General features: G+C 36.4%; 1 protein-coding gene across 7 annotated transcripts in view; it reads right to left on the bottom strand.

The window, feature by feature from the left end:
* DOCK3 (dedicator of cytokinesis 3) overlaps positions 1-27,297 on the bottom strand; it is an 899,254-nt gene that overhangs the window by 562,639 nt on the left and 309,318 nt on the right. For all 7 annotated transcript variants that reach the window (XM_053600715.1, XM_053600720.1, XM_053600716.1 and 4 more), the window contains one exon: positions 4,194-4,342. In XM_053600715.1, coding sequence (XP_053456690.1) covers positions 4,194-4,342 — 149 coding nt within the window. The remainder of the gene's footprint in view (positions 1-4,193; positions 4,343-27,297) is intronic.

Genomic DNA, 27,297 nt, shown 5'->3' with positions numbered 1-27,297 from the left:
CCTAAGCTCAGGAATTTGAGACCAGCCTGAGCAAGAGCAAGACCTCATCTCTAAAAATAGCCAGGCATTATGGTGGGTGCTTGTAGATCCAAGTACATGGGAGACTGAGGCCAAAGGATCACTTAAGCCCAAGAGACTGAGGTTGCTGTAAGCTATGACACCATGGCACCATGGCATTCTACGCAGGGCGACAAAGTGAGACTCTGTCAAAAAAAAGAAAAAGAAGAAGAAGAAGAAAGACACACCCCGTAAATGGGTATAGTTATCATTATAACTAAAAATAAATAAGTAATAATTAAAAAGAGAAAAGGCACAAAAGTTTCAAATCATATAAAGAATATTTAATTAAAACATTAAAATACATTTGGCAAACATCGATTGATGATCCACCACATGCTATTATGTGTCACACTTCAATCTTATGACATTTATAAAAGTATGGTAGAATAAGAAGAATAAAATGGGAACAACGGATATAATTACGTGTGCTCAGCTTTTGTGTGACAGCCTGTTTTATATAACCTAATGAAATGGCTTTATTTTTCCAGTATAAATCTCTTATTTCAAAATAGGAAGAAAAATTTAAAAAGAGCAAGCTTCAGCAAGAGCCAGAGAGAGTAAGAACAGTCCCATCAGTATTGAGGGAATGTGTCTTTTTCTATTAATAATGTTAGATAACAAAGTTTTTGTTTAGGTTTTTAAGTGGCTATATTTTCCACTGGGAGAAAGGACCAAATTAGAAAAAGAAGGAAGAATTAAGAGGAAAGAAGTATCAGGGAAGGAAAAAAGCATGGAAGAAGAAAGAAGATGAAAAATGGGGTGTGGCACCTGTGGCTCAAAGGAGTAGGGCACCGGCCCCATATGCCAGAGGTGGTGAGTTCAAACCCAGCCCCGGCCAAAAACTGCAAAAAGAAAAGAAAAATGGGGCATGGGAAATAGGAAAAATTGAGGAGAAGAAAGAGGAAAAAAAGAAGTGGGTAGGGGAATGGAACTGTATTTCTTTCTTACTGTATTTCTTTATTGAAGTGGGTCCCTTGAACACTCCCCCAACACACACACTTTGAGGAAAAGTTAAGTTAGAACGACCTTATAATTTACTGATAGCTTTTTATACTGTTTTCACATTTTTCAAGTATAATTTGAACTTGTTTCTGAACTATCGTAATTAAGTTTCAGATTTGATTACAAAAATCTGATGTGTTTCAAGTTTTATATTTAAAAGGTAAAGGTACTGGTATTTCTAAAACAATTCTCTTATTTATTGGTATCTATTATTTAATTTAATAATTTACACAATTATTAGTGTTATCAGTTGAACTGTAACAATCTGCTTGACAATTAGTAATGTTACGTTTGCAATTACTGAATTACTATTAATGATTTTATAAATAAATACAGGTATACCATTTTATAACATAGTAGTCTTTGGAGTTGAAGGACAGAATCAGGTAGCTATGCTATTAAGTCAACACACTGTATTTCAGTAAGTTTTTATTTTCCAAAACTAGATTTAGAGATCACTGTCTGATCTATGGTACACCTGAATTCATGTTATACGCTATTATAAAAGCAGTGTGTAGGATGTGCCGAGCAACCATATTAACACTCATGAGAGGATAAAATAAAACAAACAAGGATAGGCCACTGTCACTTCAAAAGGTTACAACTAATCAATTTAGGGTTGCACTCTTTTCTTTTCTACTAATGTACAGTTCCAATCTGGGTTGGATCCAATGTTTATTAGAATTTGTAGTTCCTCTTTCACAATTTATTCTTCTACTTTTCAGGAGCATAGCCGTAAGTCTCTTCTTAAGAAAGAAGCTGTGAGAGGTAACTTTCATGCATCTTCAAATATCTAAATATAGCTTTATTGGTCCCTCATGCTTAATTAGGTAGTTCGCTTGTTTATAAAATTCTGGCTGACAAATTACTTCCCCATTGAACTCTGAAGAAATTAATTATCTTCTATCATCTAATGCTAATGATAAAACCATCTAATGAGGCCAGTGTAATTCTTATTTTTTTGTAAGAGAACATATTTTTCTGTCTGAAAATCATTAAGGGTTACCTGTTCATCCCTGGAATACTGAAATACCATGTCTCATTGTGGGTTTTCTTTGTTTAGTTTTGTTTTTTCCCCATTCACTATAATAAGATTTTGGTGGGCCCTTCTGGGGCGGCGCCTGTGGCTCAGCGGGTAGGGCGACGGCCCCACATGCCGAGGGTGGTGGGTTCAAACCCGGCCCCGGCCAAACTACAACAACAACAAAAAAAAAATAGCCGGGTGTTGTGGCGGGCGCCTATAATCCCAGCTACTTGGGAGGCTGAGGCAAGAGAATTGCCTAAGCCTAGGAGTTGGAGGTTGCTGTGAGCTGTGTGACCCCACGGCACTCTACCAAGGGCGATAAAGTGAGACTCTGTCTCTACAAAAAAAAAAAAAAGATTTTGGTTGGGCCCTTCCAAACCTAAGATTTTTGCTCTTTGGATAAAATTCTCTATTATTTAATTAAAAATTATTTTGTTCTTTTTCTGGAAAATCCATCTGATATTAGACTTCCCTCTGTACTGAACATACTTCCTCAGCTATTTTATTTTTGTTTTATTTCCCTGGTGATCACATAGAACTTGTCTTCTCTTCCTGAATTCTTCTATTTTGAAAGTCACATTCTCCATTCCTGTTTCATGGCATCTTATTCTGTATAACGATTTTCTTAATTTTCTTTGCAGGTTTTAGAGAGGTTTCTCTCACTTTGTTTTGAATTCTTTAAAACAAATTATTCATGAATCTCAATTCTCTCTGGAATTATTTATTTCCTCTGTGCTTAGGTATTTTGTTTATCCTGGCCTCCATCTTCCCTGTGGGAAGGGTTTCTTCAAACACCTGGTAATACTTGGTTGTCTAATCAGATTTAAAAGGCAGGAAAAGAAAAGCAGGGGGTTTTCTATACATGGGTGGTGACTGGTAAACTTTCCTTCTAGTAAGTGGGAGGGATCTAATCATTACACTTAGAAAACCCTTAAATGCAGGCGGCACCTGTGGCTCAACGGAGTAAGGTGCCAGCCCCATATGCTGGAGGTGGTGGGTTGAAACCCAGCCCTGGCCAAAAACTGCAAAAAAAAGAAAACCCTTAAATGCTAGAATATGCAGGGTTTTGCAATAAGGTCCCAGTTTATAACTCTATTTCCCAATTTTCCCATAGTTTTGTATTTATTTACCTAAAGGGGAAACACCGGGCTAAGATTTCTGCTCAATGACTAGGGTGGATTATTCTTTAAATACTCTTTTAAGCCAAGCCCCATTATAAAGCACCAAGGCCCACTCCTATCCTCCATGAGGTCAAGGGCTACAGGACAAACTGGCTCCCTCATTTAACTAAGGTTTCCTCCACATACACTGGGCTTCTTCTGTCATTAACCTTTCATCTACTTTTTTCCCTCATTTATGTGCCCCCGCCCATAATTTTTGTTTTCTATCGTTTCAGTGATGTCTTAAAAGGATAAGGAGTTAAAGACACATACTTAAATATATGTAAAGTATATGTATATCTGAAGTAGGAGGCAATCTAGTTACTTTGAAGTTTAATGGACCCAATTTTAAAAGAATAAGACAAAAGCACCTGAAAATTATATTAATTATTAAACCTGGGAAGAAATAAATCTGAATACTATCTATCCTAACTTTCCATGCCAAAGTCTTAGCATTTTTACTTGTATAGCAATAGCAAATCATCTTACCCACTGCAAAAATGAAAAACTACTACTGAATAACAAGGTAGTTAAGAATATTCTGAAATGCAAATGAAGACCATTCTCATTTGTAATCAGATTCAGTGTAGAGCCATAAAATGTAAAGGATACCAAATTCACATTTTGAAAAAGCACTGATAAGGAGGAGGTCTAGAATCAAGAAGTTAAGTTGGAAGAAGTCTCAGAGGATTTTTAATTACAATTCTTCAATTCTTCTTTTCAGAAGTGAAAACAGAAGGTGTTGAGTTTCAGTGAGTAGAACCAGTAAATACTCTTTGCCAACTAAAAGAAACAACTGCTCCTAGCAAAAATGATAAAAGCTTAGTGGAGAACACACCAGTGTCTTTTAATTATTAAATAGAAACTTTGTATAGGTGCAAACTCTATCATAAATGAAAATTATCATAAATGAAATCCAGAGATGCCTAAATAATATTCATACTTACTCATTACCCCAGTCCAGGCGCACGGTGATATGCCGCTTAATCTCTCGCACCTGGTCCTGAGTCAGGTGGCCAGAGAGTAGCTGCCTCCGTAGGTCAATAAGTTCATTCATCACATGGCGTAGTTTGTAGAAAAGATCTACTTTGTGTTTCTGAAAGGGCATTTTTGGTGTTGGGTGAAATATAAAAGGAATATGGATAGGGAATGAAAAGAAAAAGAGAAAGAGTTAAACTATGAAAAGTGCTCAGTTCTCTGAATCACTAAGGCAATTTATAAAGAGAAGTTTATTTAAAAATCTTAAAACAAAGTCTTTAGTTCCTATTGTCTAAAAATTTCTACCTAGTGACATCTAACAAAGTAACAACTGATCTGGATCATGCAAAAGTACCATTTATCTCTATTCCATCCTGGACTATTCACTTGCTAATAAGGTGAAGTTGCTAAGCATTCTCAAAACAAAGTTATATGGGAGCTCACAACTGTTTTCTCTGACAGAAGGTGCAATGCACATAACAACAAAGATCTCAACCATCCAGGGACGTCTCTAGTTTCTACAGGAGGCATACTCAAGTTGAAAGAGGGAGACAGTTGGTAGGATCATCTGGCCTAAAGTTTTAATATAAAGGCACAGTCTATGATATGAAATTCATTTCTGGTTTCTAGGCCTCATCCAACTTTCTAATTAGCTTTTCTAAACACTTTGTGTCCTAGTGTCATAGATTTCTCATCTTTTTCAGTTTAATAAAAAAGTGTTCTTTTCCTAAGAGTTAAGTGGAAATATCTTAATGAATTTAATCATGAACATTATAGTAGTTTTAACCTTACAAGAAAAAGTTTCAGTGCCCTGAGAGTAGATGTTTCAGAAAAGAGAGGTACTTAAAAATATTGTATGAATTTGAAAACTCAATAAATACTGATTTTAGAATCTTTAGCTTCCTGTTTCTGTTATAGAGGAGCATATGTAAATTTGTACAATCATTAACATTTTTGGAATGTAACCTATTTATAGATAATGCTTTTAAGTGCAGATCAACATGCATTATAGTGCCTGCAAAATACATATGTAGAATTTACCTTAATGAAAGAGTTTGCCAAAGGAAGCTTGAGTCAGGTGGTGTGAATAAAGTTAATAATATAGAAAATTATGAAACAGTAGACTCAGCTAGTGTTTTTAGGTGGCAGTGATTTTAGGATTAAAATGCTCAGAACATGATACTACTTAGAAATCACCTACTGGAACACTTAGACTTTTAAAGGTTCATCTCAGAGAAATTATTTTTAACTAAGAGAACTTAGGAATCATGCATTCTAATTACATCAAATAACTTCTTAATCTTAGGCAATGAACAGATAAAGAAAATTTAAGCACCTTGATAGTACACAATGTTGTTGATAGTACACAAATTTCTGCCAGCTCAAAAAGCAGCAAGTCCTAAACAAACTGCATCATATGGAAAATTGGAATCTTGAAGGAAAGCAATATATGCACTTCTTATTGATGAAACAAAGACATCTAAATTTTTAAAAGGAAGTTGAATTATTATTTTCCTATCAAAATATATACATTAGTCCACTGTATGCAAACATTTACTCATTCACCCAATTAACAAATGCTTATGGTGAGGCAAGAGAGTAAAAGCAGAGCTGAAGATCTATCCTAGTCACTCTGTACAGGCATTAGCCAGACAGTCTGTAACACTCCTATCTCTACTGCAGCAGATGCCTCTGTTATCAGTATGCCCTTCCCTTGGTATGTGCTGGGTCTAGATAGTAACCTTGTAACTTCCTTAACCTTCTGTGGCCTTTGAGAACAGGTAGCCCACCTGGTACCAAGGGTGCGGGCCAACCTGACCTTCCCTTGAGTCCCAAAACTTTCACATCTGTCATGTCTCTCACATCCTTCACGACTATCACATGCACCCTAGCCCTAAAAAATGCATAAAAGAAAAGCAAGAGATTTATTCGGTGGACTCGGTTTTTAGGACACTAGTCTGCCGAATCTCCTGGCCAAAAATAAAGTCTCTTCCTCTACCAACTGGTGCCTGAAGTCTTCTGTCTGCGTCGGTTTCCTGCTACTATGGAGCACCAGCTGAGTTCTGTCACTTTGTTGTGGTCAAAAGTCACTGCTCTCATGACATGTATTTTTTTAAAGAGCAGAAACAGACAATAGGCAAATAAATAATAAGTGGTGGTGACAAGTTAGAAGAAGAAAAACTAAAGCAGAGTAGGACAGTAAGTGGCTAAGGTAGGATGCCTGAGTTCTGGGGTAAGGTACTTCAGGTAGGGTGGTCAGGAATATACTTTCTTCAGAGATGAATTTTGAGTATAGAACTGAATGAATTAGGTGACAGCATTTTAAAAACTGGGGAAATTCTCCAGGCATAAGAAATAAGTGCAAAGGCTTTGGTATATAAGTAAACTTGGCATGTTCAGGAAAAACAGTGAGGTCAATGTGCCTAGAGCAAAGTGAACAAGAGACAGATTGGTCATGATGCAACCAGAGAGGAAGCAGGGACCAGATTAAACAGGGACTTCATAGTCCATGGAACTTTTACTTTTACTCTAAACAAGACAGGAAGTCACTGGAAATTTGATGACGAAAGATGTGAAATGACTTTAAGTCTTGAAAGCATCACATTGAGTGGTTGTTGAAGACAAATCATGAAAAGGCAAATAAAAAAGCAGAGTTTCCAATGAGAAGGCTATTTAGTGAAACACAATTGACAGGATGATAGTTGCTTGGATAAAGATTAGGAATACTGACATTAGGAAGGGCTTGGAGTTTTGAAATGTTTTGTAGGTAGAGCTACCAGCATTTACTACTGGCTATAGGGTATGATTGGAGTAAAGGATTGCCCATTTTTTTACCGCCTGGGAAGCATGTCTGAAAGAAGGAAACCAAGTTCAATTTTGGATATGCTAAATCTTCCATGAAGTTCCAACTTTTAGAGGTCAGAAAAGTGAGAAGATCTAGCAAAAGAAATTAAGGAGTACGCAGTAAGGTAAGAGGAAAAGCAGGAGAGTATGGTGTCATGAAAGCCAAATGAAAACTTGATTTTAAGGACTTTGTCAAATGTATTGAGAGGTTAAATAAATATGGACTAAGAGAAAGATGGAAGACTAGAGACAGCTCCTTTGCACCACGCATGGTGAGATCAGGGAGAAAGCGCTCCATCTACCTCTGGCTGGTGGGCCCTGCCTAGAAAAATTGCTTCAGGGACACAGAGAAGCACAGAAAACTCCAGGAGCCCAAGAGAAGGTTGGGAGCAGTGGCAATAGAGAATAGGAACAGAGGGCGAGTACTTGCATGCTTTTTTTTTTTTTTTTTTTTGGATCTGGGAACTTGGTGGAGTTACCTTAGGAGAGCCTGAATTAGTGAATGAGTGAGCTTTAACAGCAACTAGGGGCTGGGACTGAGCCACTGGGCAGAGCAGAGATTTCATTCAATTGTAGGCTGGGTGCAGCCATTGTGGGACAGCTTCCTTGAAGGATCAGCCTGCAAGGTACTAGGGTGAGGCCAATTCTGGTGTACCTGATAAGCTGGACTGACACCATGGAGAAAATTTAATGGGAAAGCCATTGCATGGCCAAGGGACATGGTTTGGAAAGTTGAGACATATCTATTAAGCAGGCTGACAAGAGCTTCAGACTACCAACACTGTGTGGGATTGAGGGGAAAGAAATCAGGAAGACAGGACCAGGTCTACTCAGCAAGACAGAGGCTTCCAGCCCCCATCTTATACAGCTGTCTCAGTGTCATGATTACCATCTTATACCCCAGAACATCACCTTTTGTGCAGCCAATATATGGTGATATATTTTTTCCTTTTTTAAATTTTTTTCAAAAAAATTAATTTTTTTCAACTTATTTCCCCTAGATTTTTATTTTTCTTTTTTAAATAATTATAATTTTTTATTATTTCCTCCTTCAATAGTAAGGGCTCCATTTTTGCTAGTCTTTCTGCTCCTGTTTTTCTTTTTCCTCCAAATATTATCCCTTAAGGCTTTTTGTTTTGTTTTATAGTATTTTTATTTTTCCACTTTTACTTTCTTCAATAACAAGAGCTCCATTTTTTGTTAGTTTTCCTACTCCTTTTATTCTTTCTTTCCTTTCAATTTTTCTCCTTTTCTCTCTTTCTGTAAAGATTTTTCTACTTTTCTTACTTTTCCCTCATAAATTTTGCAAATAACACTAAGATGTACCCCCTTTTATTTACATCTTATATAATTTTATTTTCAATTATCTTTATATACTTTTATTATAATTATTATTTCTTTTTTCTAATCTGTTTTATTCTTTGTAAAACTGTATTCCATTTAAGGGACAGAGCCCCATTCTAAGGCCTGGGCTGGGGTGCCACAGCATTGGCCTGGCTCAAGGATACCTTGATGCCCTGGTATAGGGGATCCTTCTAGCTTTGGCCTCTGTAAGCATGCTAGTGGTATTTCCCACTGTGACAGACTGATGTTTTTGTTCTCTATTTGGCAGAGGTGGGTTAGAGGTTGGGTCTTGTTTCTTCTCAGGCTGGTATGGAGCACTAGACCTTGAGGGACGCACCCAACCCAGCCACCAGAGAGGCTGGGAATTGTGGGTACAGGTCAAAGCACCCTGCTGAACACCACTATTACTCCTGTTTCTCTCTTTCTGTTCTTCTTTTTGTCAATCTTTCCTTTTACCGATCTTTCCTTTTTCTTTTCTCTTTTTCTACCTTTTCTCCTTTCTTGCTCTTCACTCTTCTCTTCCTTTTTGGTCCTATACCAAAAGGACACTTCAACACCTAAGGTCAGAGACAGGTAACTTAAAAACAAGGAGGAAGTGAAAGGAAAAAGTAGGGGGGATGAGAAGACAAAAAGAAAACACTTACGAGGAAGAATCAACAGAAAAAATCCTGGGAACATGAAAAACCAGTACAGAGTAACCCCCTCACGGGACCATGAGGTAGCTACTGCACAGGATTCCACCTAAAAAGAAATATTAGAAATTACAGAAAGGAAATTTAAAATGTGGATGGTAAAAAAAATGAAGGGAATTGCTGATAAAGTGGAAAACAACCAAAAGAAAATCCAAAAACAGAACCAAATAGGAGATGAAAGATATGAAGAATATAGAAAGGATATAGTATAACTTAAAGATTTGAAGCAGTCAATCAGGAAACTTAATCATGCAATAGAAGGTATCAATATCAGGTACCATGGAGAAGTAAGAATCTCAGAGCTGCAGAATGAAGCTCTTCAGCTAACATGGGCAGTTAAAGAGGCAGAAAAGAGAGAGGAAAGCAGAACATTCACCGAGAGATTTATGGTACTTCATGAAGTGTTCAAACATACAAATTATAGGTATTCCAGAAGGGGAAGAAGAATGCCCCAGAGGAATGGAAGTCCCAGTGGAGGATATCACAAATGAAAATTTCCTAAGTATCACCAAAGATTCTGATACTCTCTTTTCACAGGGATATCGAATCCCAGTTCATCTCAACTCAAACAGAGCTTCTCTAAGACACATTGTCTTGAACCTGTCCAAAGTCAAGACGAAAGAGAAAATTCTGTAAGCAGCTAGGAATAAGTGCCAATTAACTTACAAGGGCAAAGTGATCAGGGCCAACAGTGGACTTCTCAAATGAAACTTCACAACTCAGAAGAGAAAGGTCATCCACCTTTAACTTTCTTAAACAATTTTCAGCCTAGAATCCTATATCCTGCTAAGCTAAGCTTTAAATTTGATGGAGAAATAAAATCTTTTACTGATATGCAAAAATTGAGGAAGTTTTGCAGAAGACCAGGTCTACAGGAAATACACAGATCTATTCTCCACACTGACCATCACAACAGACCACCAGCAAACTAAACACTCTGAAACTAAAGTACAAAACCTAGCTTCCACAATGATGCAAAAGATAAAACTAAGCAATACACTTTCATAAAATAGATGAAGAGAACTCCACCACACTTATCAATTCTCTCAATAAATATTAATGGCTTGAATTCCCCACTGAAGAGGCACAGGCTGGCTGATTGGATAAAAAAGTACAAACCATCCATATGCTGTCTATAATAAACACACATAGCCTTGAAGGACAAAGCAAGACTCAGGGTGAAAGGATGGAAAATAATATTTCAGGAAAAAGGAAATCAGAAGAAAGGGTTGCAATCTTATTTTCATATACAAGTGGATTTAAAGCAACTAAAGTCAAAAAAGACAAAGATGGACACTTTATATTGGTCAAGGGAACAATACAACAAAAGGTTATTTGAACACTAAACATTTATGTACCCAATTTAAATGCCCCCAGATTTATGAAAAACAGACCTTACTTGGTCTGAGCAATGTAATATCCTAAAACACCATAATAATAGGGGAGTTTAACATTCCTTTTACAGCTGGACACATCCTCTAAACAGAAACTAAACAAATGTACAAGGGACTTAAACACAACCCTAGAACAACTGTGCTTAATAGACATACACGGAACACACCATCCCAAAGCTAAGGATATAAGTTCTTGTCAAAATAGATCATATCCTAGACACAACTCAAACCTCAACAAAATTAAAAGAACTGAAATTATACCTTGTATCTTCTCGGACCACTAGTCAATAAAGGAGGAACTCAATTCCAACAAAAACTTTCAACCTATACAAAGGCATGGAAATTAAACAACCTTATGCTGAATGACAGTTGAGTTAAGGAAGAGATAAAAGAGGAAATTATTAACTTCCTTGAACATAACAACAATGAAGACATAAGCTACCAAAACCTGTGGGACATTGCAAAAGCAGTCTTAAGAGGGAAATTTATTACATAAGATACCTATATCTGAAAAACAGAAAGAGAGTACATCAATAATCTAATGAATCATCTTAATGAAATGGAAAAAGAAAAGCAATCCAATCCCAAACCAAGCAGTAAAAAAGAAACAACCAAAATTAAATCAGAAATAAATGAAACTAAAAACAAAAGAATCAAAAACCAGCACATTGTACCCTATGATTGCATTAATATACACAGCTATGATTTAATAAAAAAAGAAAGAAAAGAAAATTAATGAAACAAAAAGTCAGTTCTTTGAAAAGATAAATAAAATTGACAGAGCATTGGCCAGATAACTAGAAACAGAAAAATAAAATCTTTAACAACCTCAATCAGAAATGAAAAGGATATGTAAGGGTATATATACCACAGAGATACAAGAGATTATTTCTAATTACTACAAGAAACTCTATGTCCAGAAATTTGACAATGTAGAGGAAGTGGGCCAATACCTGGAATTACACCATCTCCCTAGACTTAAGCAAGAAGTAACAGATGTCTTGAACAGACCAAAATCAAGCATTGAAACTGAAGAAACAATAGAACAGATTCCAACAACAAGGAAAAGCCCTGGACCAGATGGCTTCACAGCAGAATTCTATCACATCTTCAAAGATGAGCTTTTACCCACACTGCAGAACCTATTCCAAAACATTGAGGAAGAAGGAACCTTCTCGACATTCTATGAAGCAAACATCACTCTGACTCCAAAGCCAGGAAAGGACCCAACTGAAAAAGAGAACTACAGACCAATTTCACTAATGAATACTGACGCAAAAATACTCAACAAAATCTTAGTTAACAGACTGTACCAACACATTAAAACAATTATACATCATAATCAAGTAGGCTTCATCCAAGGGATGCAAGGTTAGTTTCACAAACACAAGTCCATAAATGTAATTCACCGTATCAATAGAAGCAAAAACAAAGACCATGTGATCCTCTCAATAGTTGCAGAAAAAGCATTTGACAAAATTCAGCATCCTTTTCTAACAACACTTAAGAAATAGACATAGGTGGCACATTTCTTAAAGTGATTGAGGACATCTATGACAAAACCACAGCCAATATCATACTGAATGGAGCAAAACTGAAAGCTTTTCCAGTTAGAACTGGAACCAGACATGGATGTCCACTATTGAAACTGTGATTCAACATAAAGTGCTGAAAGTTCTACCCAATACAACCAGGAAAGAGAAGAATATAAAAGGCATCCAAGTGGGGTCAGAGGCAGTCAAACTCTTACTCTTTGTCAATGATATGATCTTAAACTTAGAAAGCCCCAGACATTCAACCACAAAACTCCTGGAAGTGGTCTGGAAATACAGTAATGTGCCAGGGTATAAATTCAATGTCCACAAATCAAGCTTTTGTATATGCCAACAGCCAAGTTGAGATGCAAGTCAAGGTCACAATTCCCTTAACCATAGCTTCAAAGTAAATAAAATACTTAGGAATATATCTAACAACAGAGGTGAAGGATCTTCACAAAGAGAATTATGAAACCCTAAGACAAGAAATAGAAGACATTAACAAAAGGAAGAACATCCCATCTCTGGGGCTGGGAAGAATCAACATTGTTAAAATGTCGATTCTACCCAAAGCGATCTACAGATTCCATGTAATCCCCATTAAAATACCAACATCATACTTTGAAGATTTAGAAAAAATAGTACTTCATTTTGTATTGAACCAGAACAAATATCATTTAGCCAAGGCAATTCTTCATAATAAAGACAAAGCTGGAGGCGTCACCCTACCAGACTTTAGGCTATATTACAAGTCCACAATAATCAAAACAGCATGGTATTGGCATGAAAACAGAGACATACACATATGGAACAGAAGAGAAAACCAAGAGATGAAACAGGTCTCTAGTTATCATCTGATCTTTGACAAACCAAAGAAAATTATACAGTGGGGAAAACAATCTTTATTCAACAAATGGTGCTGGAAGAACTGGATAACCACATGTAAAAGACTGAAACTGGACCTGTACCTTTCACCACTTACAAATATTTATTCAAGATAAAAAATATTTAAATCTAAGGCATGAAACAATGAAAATCTTAGAAGAAAGTGTGGGGAAAATTCTTGATGATGTTGGACTGGGGAAAGATTTTATGACAAAGACTTCAGTGGCAATTGCAACAACAACAAAAATAAACAAATGGGACTTAAATAAACTGAAAAGTTTCTGCACATCTAAGGACACAATAAGTAAAGCAAATAGACAACCTTCAGAATGGGAAAAGATATTTGCAGGGTGTTACTCTGACAAAGGCTTGATAACACTAGGGCTCAAATTCATCAACACAAGAAGAGCAAACAATCCCATTTTCACTGGGAAAGAGATATGAACAGAACCTTGGCTAACAATATTTGAAAAAGTCCTCATTGTCCCTGATCATCAGAGAAATAAAAATTAAAACAACCCTGCCATATCACCTATAACCCCAGTGAAAATAACCCACATTGCAAAGTCTCAACTCTGCAGATGCTGGTGTGGATGTGGAGAGAAGGGAACACTTTTCCACTGTTGGTGGGACTGCAATCTAATACAGCCTTTTTGTGAGGAAATATGGAGAATCATCAAAGAACTCAAATTAGAACTCTCATTTGATCCTGCAATTTCATTACTACGCATCTACCTCGAAGAAAAAAAATAATTTTATCCTAAGGACATTTGCACTGGACTGGTTATTGCAGCTCAATTTACAATTACCAACATGTGGAAACAACCTAAATGCTCACCAACCCAGGAATGGATTAACAAACTGATATATGTATACCATGGAATACTACACAGCCATAAAAATAGAGACTTTACATCTTTTGTAGTAACCTGGATAGAGCTGGAATACATTCTTCTTAATAAAGCATCACAAGAATGGTGAAGCAAGAATTCAATGTACTCAATTCTATACAAAGCCAGTACATGATCTAATACATACCTGGATAACATAAAAACTCAAATCAACTCAAGATGAAGGGCAGGAGAATGAGGGAGCAGTGAGAGGGGCAGAAGGAGAGGGATGGGTGTGCTCCTACTTAATGGGCACAATGTTGGGGGTATGGCAAACCTGTTAGGGGTGGGACACAATTATAAGAGAGACTTTACCTAACAAATGTAAACATTGTAACCTAAATTTTTGTGCCCCAAATTAACCTGAAACAATAAAAAAAATATGGACTAATAATTGGCCAGGAGATTGGGCATTTGGTGGCCATCACTGACCTCCACAGGAGTGGTTTCAATAAAATGGTGAGAGTAAGTTTGAGAGAGAATGTGAGAGGGGGAAGAGGACAAAAAGAAAACTCTTTTCTAGAATTTGCAGCAAATGGAAGCAGAGAAATGGAGTAGGAGAATGGGCTTGAATGGTTAAGGGATTTAAAGATGGGACAAAGTTTTAGCTTTTTTTTTTTGGATGTTGAAGAAAATGCCCTAGTAGAGAGTGAAACTTTGATGATGTAGGTGTTAAACCCTTTAACATCCATTAAGCGATGGGTCCAAGAACAAAAGAAGAGAGGGCTAAATTTAGTTTAGATAAGAGGCTGGTTACTCTATATATTGTCACAAAGATGAAAGTCATAGAATAAAGGTTATGACAGACAGTTTGGAGATTTGATGACAGGACAGCTAAACTTTTCCTGTGATGCTTTATTTTCAGAGAAATAAAAAGTCATTAGCTGAGAGTAGGCAGAATGAGATGAGGTTTTGAAGTTTAAGAATAAAGGAAACAATGTAGAACAGTTTCTTAAGGAGTGGTAACTTGAATTGATAGAGGAAAGGTAGTTCAATTGGTAGGCAGTTCTGACATTTACGAACACTGATTAAAAGTGAGGTTCTTGTTTTCCTCACCAAGTATAATGAAAGTACACTGATATTGAAGCATCATATACATGTATACATGTGCTATGTTCCAATTGTCTATGTCCTCCCACCACCGCCCCCCCAAAATTCTTATGTTGAAATCCTAAGGCATAGTATTAAGAAACAAGACTTTGGGGAGATGATTAAGTCATGAAGGCAGAGCCCTCATAAATGAGATTACTACCCTTATAAAACAGACCCAAGGCTAAAAACATAAACAGAAGCTTTTCAAAAGTAGACCAATAAGCATATGAAAAAATTCTCAACATCTCTAATCATCAGAAAAAGGAAACTCAAAACCATAAAGAGATATCACCTAACTACAGTGAGAACAGCTCTTATAAAAAAGTTCCAAAACAACAGATGCTGGCAAGGATATAGGGAGAAAGGAACTCATACACTGTTGATAGGACTGCAAGCTACACCCTTCTATGGAAAGTAGCATAGTCATATCTCAAAGATCTACCCTGTTTCCCTGAAAATAAGACATCCTCCGAAAATAAGACCTACTTACAGGAAAGATAAGACGTCCCCTGAAAATAAGACCTAGCACGTCTTTGGGAGCACACCTTAAAATAAGACACTGTCTTATTTTCGGGGAAACAGGGTAGTATCTTTTGTAACAACCTGGATTGGACTGGAGACCTTCCTTCTCAGTGAAGTATTATAAGAATGAAAAAAAAAAAAATACCACATGTACTCAATACCGAATTGAAACTAATTAATCAACACTTAATATGCACACGTGGAAGTAAATACTCACTGGAAACTAAGTAGGTGGGAGTGGGGATAAGAGATGGGTAAATCCACACATAAGAGGTACCACACACACTTTCTGGGTAAAGGGCACACTTTTATCTTTGACTTAAATGTACAAAAGCAAACTGTAACTAAATTTGTGCACCCTCATAAAACTCTGAAAAAAAGAGCCTATACTCAAAACAATAAATAAAAGAATTAACATTTTTAAAAAGTAAAAACTGAAAACATAAAACAGGCTCAAAGGAGTTTGTTCACCTCTTCCACCACGGCATGCCAGGTGTAAAGATGCTAATTATGAGGAAGTGGACCACCACAAAACACTGAATCTGCCAGCTTTATGATCTCAAACTTCTCATCCTCTAAGACTATGAGAAATAAATTTCTATTGTTTATATAATGCCCAATTTATAAATTTTGTTATAGTGGCCCCAACAAACTAAGACAATATGTATATATAGTGTGTATATTTATGCATATGCATGTACATATACATAACACATAAAATATCTATGCCATATTAAAATGAACACAATATCTATGCAAGAACATACTCATGCCTTTTAAGGCTTTATACACTTTTATTCACTTTTTAATCAGGAGTTTCACAGTTTATATTTTCCAAAGATAGGTAGATAAAGCATCTCCTACGTCAAGTACTCTTTTGCAATTATTAGCATGAGGTGGAGTTGATTTATCCATACCCTTTAGTCTGGGCAGGCTCTGACACTGCTCTGACCAATGGAATACAAAAGCAGTTTAAGAAATGTCCCTTCTATACCGATTTTCTTAAGTGTTCTGATCATGAAGGAATGCTGGATACTATCAAAAGCTTTTTCTGCATCGATTGAGAGAATCATATGGTCTTTGTTTTTTAATTTGTTTATGTGCTGGATTACATTTATAGATTTACGTATATTGAACCAGCCTTGAGACCCTGGGATAAAACCGATTTGGTCATGATGTATAATTTGATTGAGGTGTTGCTGGATTCTGTTTGTTAGGATCTTGTTGAATATTTTTGCATCTATATTCATTAGTGATATCGGTCTATAATTTTCTTTCTTGTTGGGTCTTTTCCTGGTTTGGGGATCAGGGTGATGTTTGCTTCACAGAATGTGTTGGGTAGTCTTCCGTCTTTTTTTACCTTTTGGAACAGGTTGAGTAATATTCTTAAACTGATAGTGACCACCTACAGCAAACCCACAGCCAATATCATATTGAATGGAGTTAAATTGGAATCATTTCCACTCAGAACAGGAACTAGACAAGGCTGCCCATTGTCTCCATTGCTTTTTAACATTGTAATGGAAGTTTTAGCCAACGCAATTAGGGAAGAAAAGGTGATCAAGGGTATCCATATAGGGTCAGAAGAGATCAAACTTTTGCTCTTCGCAGATGATATGATGGTATATCTGGAAAACACTAGGGATTCTACTACAAAACTCTTAGAAGGGATCTAGGAATACAGCAGCGTCTCAGGTTACAAAATCAACATTCATAAATCAGTAACCTTTATATATACCAACAATACTCAAGTTGAAAAAACAGTTAAGGACTCTATCCCATTCACAGTAGTGCCAAAAAAGATGAAATATTTGGGAATTTATCTAACAAAGGACATGAAAGATCTCTATAAAGAGAACTATGAAACTCTAAGAAAAGAAATAGCTGAAAATATTAACAAATGGAAAAACATACCATGCTCATGGCTGGGAAGAATCAACATTGTTAAAATGTACATACTACACAAAGCAATATATAATTTCAATGCAATTCCTATTAAAACTCCACTGTCATACTTTAAAGATGTTGAAAAAATAATACTTCGTTTTATATGGAATCAGAAAAAACCTCAAATAGCCAAGACATTACTCAGAAATAAGAAAAAAAGCAGGAGGAATTACGCTACCAGACCTCAGACTATACTACAAATCGATAGTGATCAAAACAGCATGGTATTGGCACAAAAACAGAGAAGTAGATGTCTGGAACAGAATAGAGAACTAAGAGATGAATCCAGCTACTTACCGTTATTTAATCTTTGACAAGCCAATTAAAAACATTCAGTGGGGAAAAAGATTCCCTATTTAACAAATGGTGCTGGGTGAACTGGCTGGCAACCTGTAGAAGACTGAAACTGGACCCACGCCTTTCTCCATTAACTAAGATAGACTCTCACTGGATAGAAGATTTAAACTTAAGACATGAAACTATAAAAATACTAGAGGAGAGTGCAGGGAAAACCCTTGAGGAAATCGGTCTGGGCGAGTATTTTATGAGGAGGATCCCCCGGGCAATTGAAGGAGCTTCAAAAATACACTACTGGGACTTGATCAAACTAAAAAGCTTCTGCACAGCCAAGAACACAGTAAGTAAAGCAAGCAAACAGCCCTCAGAATGGGAGAAGATATTTGCAGGTTATGTCTCCGACAAAGGTTTCATAACCAGAATCCACAGAAAACTCAAACGCGTGAGCAAGAATAGAACAAGGGATCCCATCACAGGCTGGGCAAGGGATTTGAAGAGAAACTTCTCTGAAGAAGACAGGTGCACGGCCTTCAGACATATGAAAAAATGCTCATCTCTTTAATCATCAGAGAAATGCAAATCAAAACTACTTTGAGATATCATCTAACTCCAGTAAGATTAGCCCATATCACAAAATCCCAAGACCAGAGATGTTGGCGTGGATGTGGACAAAAGGGAACACTTCTACACTGCTGGTGGGAATGCAAATTAATACATTCCTTTTGGAAAGATGTTTGGAGAATATTTAGAGATCTAAAAATAGATCTGCCATTCAATCCTATAATTGCTCTACTAGGTATATACCCAGAAGACCAAAAATCACATTATAACAAAGATATTTGTCCCAGAATGTTTATTGCAGGCCAATTCATAATTGCTAAGTCATGGAGAAGCCCAAGTGCCCATCGATCCACGAATGGATTAATAAATTGAGGTATATGTACACCATGGAATATTATGCATCCTTCAAGAAAGATTGAGACTTTACCTCTTTTATGTTTACATGGATGGAGCTGGAACATATTCTTCTTAGTAAAGTATTTCAAGAATGGAAGAAAAAGTACCCAATGTACTCAGCCCTACTATGAAACTAATTTAGGGTTTTCACATGAAAGCTATAACCCAGTTACAACCTAAGAATAGGGGGAAGGGGGAAGGGAGGTGGGTAGAGGGAAGGGGATTGGTGGGATTACACCAGCAGTGCATCTTACAAGAGTATATGTAAAACTTGGTGAACGGTCTGTGAAGCTAGTGAATGATGCCCCATGATCATATCAATGTACACAGCTATGATTTAATTAAAAAAAATAAATAAAATAAAATGACTCTTCAAAAGCAAAAAAAAAAGAATACAAAAGCAGTGAGGTAGGCCATTACTAATTATTAACTAATCTGGATGTTTCTGCTTCTTGCATTTTGGAATCCATGTTCTTGGGAACTTCCCTCTCAGAATTCAAACGCCATGCTGTCAAAAGCCCTACATGTTGAGGCCATAACTAGGCACTCTAGTAAGTAGTTCCAAATGTGTTAGTGAACAATCTTGGATGTCTAGCCCAGTCGAGTTTTCAGAGGACTACAGCCTTTATCAATACGTAGAATAGTGAAAACTGCCCAAATGAGCTCATTCTATCCAGGAAAGAATGAAAGACAATAGTTTTGATAACAGTTGTTTTTTTTTTTTGTTTGTTTTGTTTTTTTTTTGTAGAGACAGAGTCTCACTGTACTGCCCTCGGGTAGAGTGCCATGGCGTCACAAGGCTCACAGCAACCTCTAACTCTTGGGCTTACGCGATTCTCTTGCCTCAGCCTCCCGAGCAGCTGGGACTACAGGTGCCCGTCACAATGCCCAGCTATTTTTTTGTTGCAGTTTGGCCGGGGCTGGGTTTGAACCCGCCACCCTTGGCATATGGGGCCGGCGCCCTACTCACTGAGCCACAGGCGCCTCCCAATAACAGTTGTTTTAAACCACTAAACTATAAGTCGTTTGTTACACAGGTAATTGAAACAATGACATAAAACTTTTTAAAATAGAAAATTAATTATTTCTTCTAATTATGAAAAGATGGAAATACTCTACACCCATTGTGTAAAGATGCACTTAGAATGAACTGGATCATATAATCAGAAGGTAGCACTATTATTACAATCCATGTGGTGACAATTTCTTTATCTACATCAATATAATGACCTCGTTGACCAGACGCCATCGCATTAGATGCTCCACTCTAACTAAAAATTACATTGGAAGTACTACTCTACCACACTGTACCTTTTGGTTTAGTAGGAGAAAGAGCATATGACACTCAAAGTGAGCAATCTGGGAAACTAGCACAATTTTTTTGATGCCACAAGATGAATAACTCACTCAGGATAAATGATCTTTTTCAAGTTAGAAACCAGCTCTTCGATGAACTGAAATAATAGTATTAGTTGGCATTACAAGATTTGTTTTCTGGCACAACCACCCCTAGTTTATATCACTGCTAAAAGAAAAATAGGAAAATTCTACAAAGAAAAGGAGGAGCTGAAGGAGGAGGGGTAGGAGGAAGAGAAATCTGTAGCTAATCGTAGCAAAATGTCCATTCTCTCCAGATGCTCTACAGACTAATATTTGTAAAGATCAGCTACAGAATATTTGGAAGTCATATAAATATGGAAGTCATATTTATATGACTGAAGAATTAGCAAAAACCATAAGTTTAAAATGATTAAACTACTTTGCAACTATATACCAAGTACAATTTACCTTATCGTTGTGAAACATGAAACTCTGCAGGAAAAAACAGTAAATTTTAATACTCCTGTTTTAAGCGTAATTTTCACTTAACTGTTTTTAACCCAAGGTGTAAAGGAAGGTTGTACTACAATGATGACTCTGAGTCAAAAAATGAGCAAAGTTGTAGGGTATTCACCAGAAAGTATTTTACATTTTTATTTTAAAACTATATATGCCTAAAGACATAAGCTAATATAGGCTTATAGAACTCTAACTAAAAATTACATTGGAAGTACTACTCTCCTCAAAGAGAATGTCTTTCTATGAGTACTAAAAATTTACATGACAATCAGTTTAGTGAAAGAAAAGTATTACACTAAACTTCAGGTTGTTATGGCAAGATTACCACATTTTTCCAATTTAATCTCTTCGTTCTGAATGTTCCTTTGTCCAAATATAAGTAGATGATTTATTTTCCCACTTTTCTTTTTTAACAAATTAACAATTTGACTTTGTTGAACATAGATGCAAAAACATTCAATAAGATCCTAGCAAACAGAATCCAGCAACATATCAAACAAATTACACACCATGACCAAGTGGGTTTTATCCCAGGGTCTCAAGGTTGGTTCAATATATGTAAATCTATAAATATAATACATCATATAAACAGATTAACCAACAAAGACCATATGATTCTCTCAATTGATATGCAGAAAAAGCTTTTGACACTATGCAGCAGTGTTCATGATCAGAACACTTAAGAAAATAGGTACAGAAGGTATTTTTCTTAAACTGATAGAGGCCATCTACAGCAAAACCACAGCCAATATTATACTGAATGGAGTAAAATTAAAAACATTTCCACTTAGATCAGGAAATAGGCAAGGTTGCCCATTGTCTCCACTGCTTTTTAACATTGTAACAGAAGTCTTAGCCAATGGTACCAGGCAAGAGAAGGTGATCAAGGGTATACAAATAGGGTTAGAGGAGATCAAACTTTCACTCTTTGCAGATGATATAATTTTCTACCTGGAAAACCCCAGGGACTCAACTACAAAACTCTTAGAAGTGATCAAGGAATACAGTAGGGTCTCAGGATACAAAATCAATACTAACAAATCAGTAGCTTTTATACAGACCAGTGATAGTCGAAGACAAAAAAAAAAACAGTCAAGGACTCTATTCCCTTTACAGTTGTGCCAAAGAAAATGAAACATTTGGGATTTACCTAACAAAGAACATGAAAGATCTCTATAAAGAGAATTATGAAACTCTGAGTAAAGAAATAGCTGAAGATGTCAAAAAATGGAAAAATATATCATGCTCATGGCTGGGAAGAATCAACATTGTTAAAATGTCCATATTACCCAAAGTAATTTACAAATTTAATGCAATCCCTATCAAAGCACCATCGTCATACTTTAAAGATCTGAAAAAAATAGTACTTCGTTTTATATGGAACCAGAAAAAAATTCGAATAGCCAAGACATTACTCAGAAATAAAAACAAACCAGGAGGAATCATGCTACCAGATTTCAAACTATACTATAAATCTATAGTGATCAAAACAGCATGGTACTGGCACAAAAATAGAGAGGTAGATGTATGGAACAGAATTGAGAACTAAGAGATGAACCAAGACACTTATTGTCATTTAAGAGTAATTTCGAATATACTTATCATCAATCTTTGATAAGCCCATCAAAAATATAAATTCATGGAATGATTACCTATTTAATTAATGGAGCTGGGAGAATTGGCTGCTAACTTATAGAAGACTAAAACTAGACCCACACCTTTCACCATTAACAAAAATTGACTCTCACTGGATAAAAGATTTAAACTTAAGACATGAAACTATAAAGATTCTTGGAGATAGTGCAAGGCAAACACTTGAAGAAATTGGCCTGGGAGAATACTTTATGAGGAAAACACACACACACCCCCAGGCAAATGAAACATCAAAAATAGATTACTGGCATCTGATCAAGCTAAAAAGCGTCTGCACTGCCAAGAACCCAGTAAATAAAGCAAGCGGATAGCCCTAAAATGGGAGAGAATATTTGCAGGTTATGCTTCTGACAAAGGTTTGATAACCAGAATCCACAAAGAACTCAAACTTATTAATAAGAAAAGAACAAGTAATCCCATTTCATTGTGGGCAAGGGACTTGAAAGAAAGCTTCTTTGAAGAAGACAGGCATATTGCCTAAAATCACATGAAAAAAAGCTCATCATCTTTAATCACCAGAGAAATACAAATCAAAACCACTGTGAGATATCATCTAACTCCGGTCAGAGTGGCTCACATAATAAAATCCCCAAACTACAGATGTTAGCGTAGATGTGGAGAAAAGGGAATACTTCTGCACTGATGGTGCAAGTGCAAGCTAATATGTCTGTTTTGGAAAGAAGTATGGAGAATACTTAGAATAAAAGTAGACCTGTCATTACATCCTGCAATTCTTCTACTAGGTATATATCCAAAAGACCAAAAATCACTCTATAACAAAGACATTTACATCAGATTGCTCATTGCAGCTCAATTCATAATAGCCAAGCCATGGAAGAAGCACAAGTGCCCATCAACCCATGAATGGATTAATAAATTCTGGTATATGTATACCATGGAATATTATGCAGCCTTAAAAAAGATGGAGACTTTACCTCTTTTACATTTACATGGATGGACCTGGAACATACCCTACTTAGTAAAGTATCTCAAGAATGGAAGAAAAAATATCCAATGTGCTCAGTACTACTATGAAACCAATTTACAATCACTCACACTTTCATATGAAGAATAGATCACAACTGTGGCTCAAGATGAAGGGGATGGGGGATGATGGGGGAAGTCAGATCAAGGGAGGGTGAATGGTGGTATCACAAGTATGGTGCATAATGCAAGGATACATGCTGGCTCTATTAAGTATAGAGTATAAATGTCTTAACACAATAATTAAGTAAACAAGATGAATTATACATCAACCAGTGTGATGTGTTTCTAATTCTATATAAAATCAGCATATAGTATCCCATAAATGCATTAATGTATACATGATCTATGTGTTTATTATTCAATAAAAAAAAAGAATAGAAGAAAAAGTATTCAGTATACACGGTACTATTATGAAATCAATATATAATCACCCACACTTTCATACGAATTATACAACACAATTATACCCCAGAAAGAAGGAAAGAAGAGGAGGGCTAGGGGAGGGGAGTGGATGGCTGTGGGGAGGAAGGTAAGGAGTGGGACCTCATCTGTTGGGCTTACTGCAAGAGTGCATGTCAAATATATTAATAGTAGAGTATAAATGTCTTAACACAACAATTAAATAAGTGACGTGAAGGCTATGTTAACCAGTTTGATGTAAGCATTCCAAATTGTATATAAAATCAGCACACTGTACCCCATAAATGCATAATGTACACAGTTATGATCTAATAAAAAAATAAAAAATAGAAAATAAAATAAATTTCCCTCTTAGGACTGCTTTTACTGTATCCCACACATTTGATAACTTATCGCTTTACTGTTATGTTCGAGAAATGTAATGATTTCTTCCTTTATCTCCTCCTTGACCCGTCATTCAGCACAAGGTTAAATTTCATGCTTTGGTATGGGGATGAAAATGTTTGTTGCCTTGTGGTCTGAAAAGACACGAGGTATAATTACTACTCTTTTATTTTTCTAGAGGTTTAATTTTTGTCTATTTTGGAGTATACTCTATGGGGTGGCAAGAAAAACATATATTCCTTAGCCCTGGAATGGTGCATTCCATATACGTCTATTAACCCCATTTGTTATACAGTCACACCTAAGTCCCTTCTATTTCATCTTTTTTTAATTATTAAATCATACATACCTGTGTACATTAATGTAATCATGGGGCACCATACACTGGTTTTATAGACCGTTTGACACATTTTCATCACACTGGTTAACACAACCTTCCTGACATTTGCTTAGTTATTGTGTTAAGACATTTATATTCTTTTACTAAGTTTCACATGTACCCTTGTAAGATGTACCACAGGTGTAATCCCACCAATGACCCTCCCTCTGCCCATTCTCCCCCCCTCCCCCCTCCCTCTCCCCCTACCACATTCTTAGGTTATACCTAGGTTATAGCTTTCATGTGAAAGCCATAAATTAGTTTCATAGTAGGGCTGAGTACATTGGATACTTTTTCTTCCATTCTTAAGATACTTTACTAAGAAGAGTATGTTTCAGCTCCAACCCTGTAAACATGAAAGACGTAAAGTCTCCATCTCTCTTTAAGGCTGCATAATAATCCATGGTGTACATATACCACAATTTATTAATCCATTCATATATCGATGGGCACTTGGGCTTTTTCCATGAGTTAGCAATTATGAATTGGGCTGCAATAAACATTCTGGGACAAATATCTTTGTTATAATGTGATTTTTGGTCTTCTGGGTATACACCTAGTAGAGCAATTATAGGATTGAATGGCAGATCTATTTTTAGATCTCTAAATATTCTCCAAACATCTTTCCAAAAGGAATGTATTAATTTGCATTCCCACAAGCAGTGCAAAAGTGTTCCCTTTTTTCCACATCCCCGCCAACATCTCTGGTCTTGGGATTTTGTGATATGGGCTAATCTTACTGGAGTTAGATGATATCTCAAAGTACTGATTTGCATTTCTCTGATGATTAAAGAGATGAGCATTTTTTCATATGTCTGTAGGCCGTGCACCTGAATTATTCAGGGAAGTTTCTTTTCAACTCCCTTGCCCAGTCTGCGATGGGATCACTTGTTCTTTTCTTGCTTATACGTTTGAGTTCTCTGAGGATTCCGGTTATTAAACCTTTGTGGGAGACATAACCTGCAAATATCTTCTCCCATTCTGAGGGCTGTTTGCTTGCTTTACTTACTGTGTTCTTAGCTGTGTGGAAGCTTTTTAGTTTGATCAGGTCCCAGTAGTATATTTTTGAAGTTCCTTCAACTGCCCGGGGGGGTCCTCCTCACGAAATACTCGCCCATACCGATTTCTCCAAGGGTTTGCCCTGCATATTCTTCTAGTACTTTTATAGTTTCAAGTCTTAAGTTTAAATCTTCTATCCAGTGAGAGTCTATCTTAGTTAATGGTGAAAGGTGTGGGTCCAGTTTCAGTCTTATACAGGTTGCCATCCAGGTCACCCGGCACCATTTGTTAAATAGGGAATTTTTTCCCCATTGAATGTTTTTAATTGGCTTGTCAAAGATCAAATAATGGTAAGTAGCTGGATTCATCTCTTGGTTCTCTATCCTGTTCCAGATATCTACTTCTCTGTTTTTGTGCCAGTACCATGCTGTTTCGATCACTATCGATTTGTAGTATAGTCTGAGGTCTGGTAGCGTGATTCCTCCTGCTTTGTTTTTATTTCTGAGTAATGTCTTGGCTATTCGAGGTGTTTTCTAATTCCATATAAAACGAAGTATTATTTTTTCAAGATCTTTAAAGTATGACAGTGGAGCTTTAATAGGGATTGCATTAAAATTGTATATCGTTTGGGTAGTATGTACATTTTAATAATGTTGATTCTTCCCAGCCATGAGCATGGTATGTTTTTCCATTTGTTAACATTTTCAGCTTTTTCTTTTCTTAAGAGTTTCTTAGTTCTCTTTACACAGACCTTTCACGTCCTTTGTTAGATAAACTCCCAAATATTTCATCTTCTTTGGCACTACTGTGAATGGAATGGAGTCCTTAACTGTTTTTTCAGCCCGACTATTGTTGCTATATATAAAGGCTACAAATTTATGGCTGTTGATTTTGTAACCTGAGATGCTGCTGTATTCTTTGATCACTTCTAAGAGTTTTGTAGTAGAATCCCTGTTTTCCAGATATACAATCATATCATCTGCGAAGAGCGAAAGTTTGATCTCTTCTGACCCTATATGGATACCCTTGATCACCTTTTCTTCCCTAATTGCAATAGCTAAACCTTCCATTACAATGTTAAAGAGCAGTGGAGACAATGGGCAGCCTTGTCTGGTTCCTGATCTGAGTGAAATGATTTCGATTTAACTCCATTCAATATGATATTGGCTGTGGGTTTCCTCTAGATGGCCTCTATCAGTTTAAGAAATGTCCCTTCTATACCAATTTTCTTTTTTTTTTTTTTTTGCAGTTTTTGGCCGGGGCTGAGTTTGAACCCGCCACCTCCGGCATATGGGGCCAGTGCCCTACTCCTTTGAGCCACAGGCACCGCCCTATACCAATTTTCTTAACTGTACTGATCATGAAGGGATGCTGTATATTATCAAAAGCTTTTTCTGCATCAATTGAGAGAATCATATGGTCTGTGTTTTTTAATTTGCTTATGTGCTGAATTATACATATAGATTTACGTATATTGAAGCAGCCTTGATACCCTGGGATAAAACCAACTTAGTCATGATGTATAATTTGTTTGATGTGTTGCTAGATTCTGTTTGTTAGTATCTTTTTGAATTTTTTGCAACTATATTCATTAGTGATATTGCTCTATAATTTTCTTTTCTTGTTGGGTCTTTTCCTGGTTTGGGGATCAGAGTGATGTTTGCTTCATAGAACATGTTCGGTAGTCTTTCTTCTTTTTCTATGTTTTGGAACAGGTTCAGTGATAGTTCCTCTTTAAAGGTTTGGTAGAATTCTGATGTGAAGCCAACTGGTCCCGGGTATTTCTTTTTAGGGAGATTTTGTATGATTGATGCTATTTCAGAACTTGATATGGGCCTGTTCAACATTTCCACATGATTATGGCTAAGTCTTGGAAGGTGACATGCTTCCAAGTATTGGTCAATTTCCTTCAGATTTTCATATTTCTGAGAATAAAGGTTCTTGTAATATTCATTAAGGATTTTTTGAATTTCTGAGGAGTCTGTTGTTATTTCATCTTTGTCATTTCTGATG

The sequence above is a fragment of the Nycticebus coucang genome, chromosome 8, assembly GCF_027406575.1.
Source record: "Nycticebus coucang isolate mNycCou1 chromosome 8, mNycCou1.pri, whole genome shotgun sequence".
In the NCBI taxonomy this organism is placed as follows: Eukaryota; Metazoa; Chordata; class Mammalia; order Primates; family Lorisidae; genus Nycticebus; species Nycticebus coucang.
Note: the sequence above shows the minus strand (reverse complement) of the source record. Positions and strands in the feature narration are given on the sequence as shown.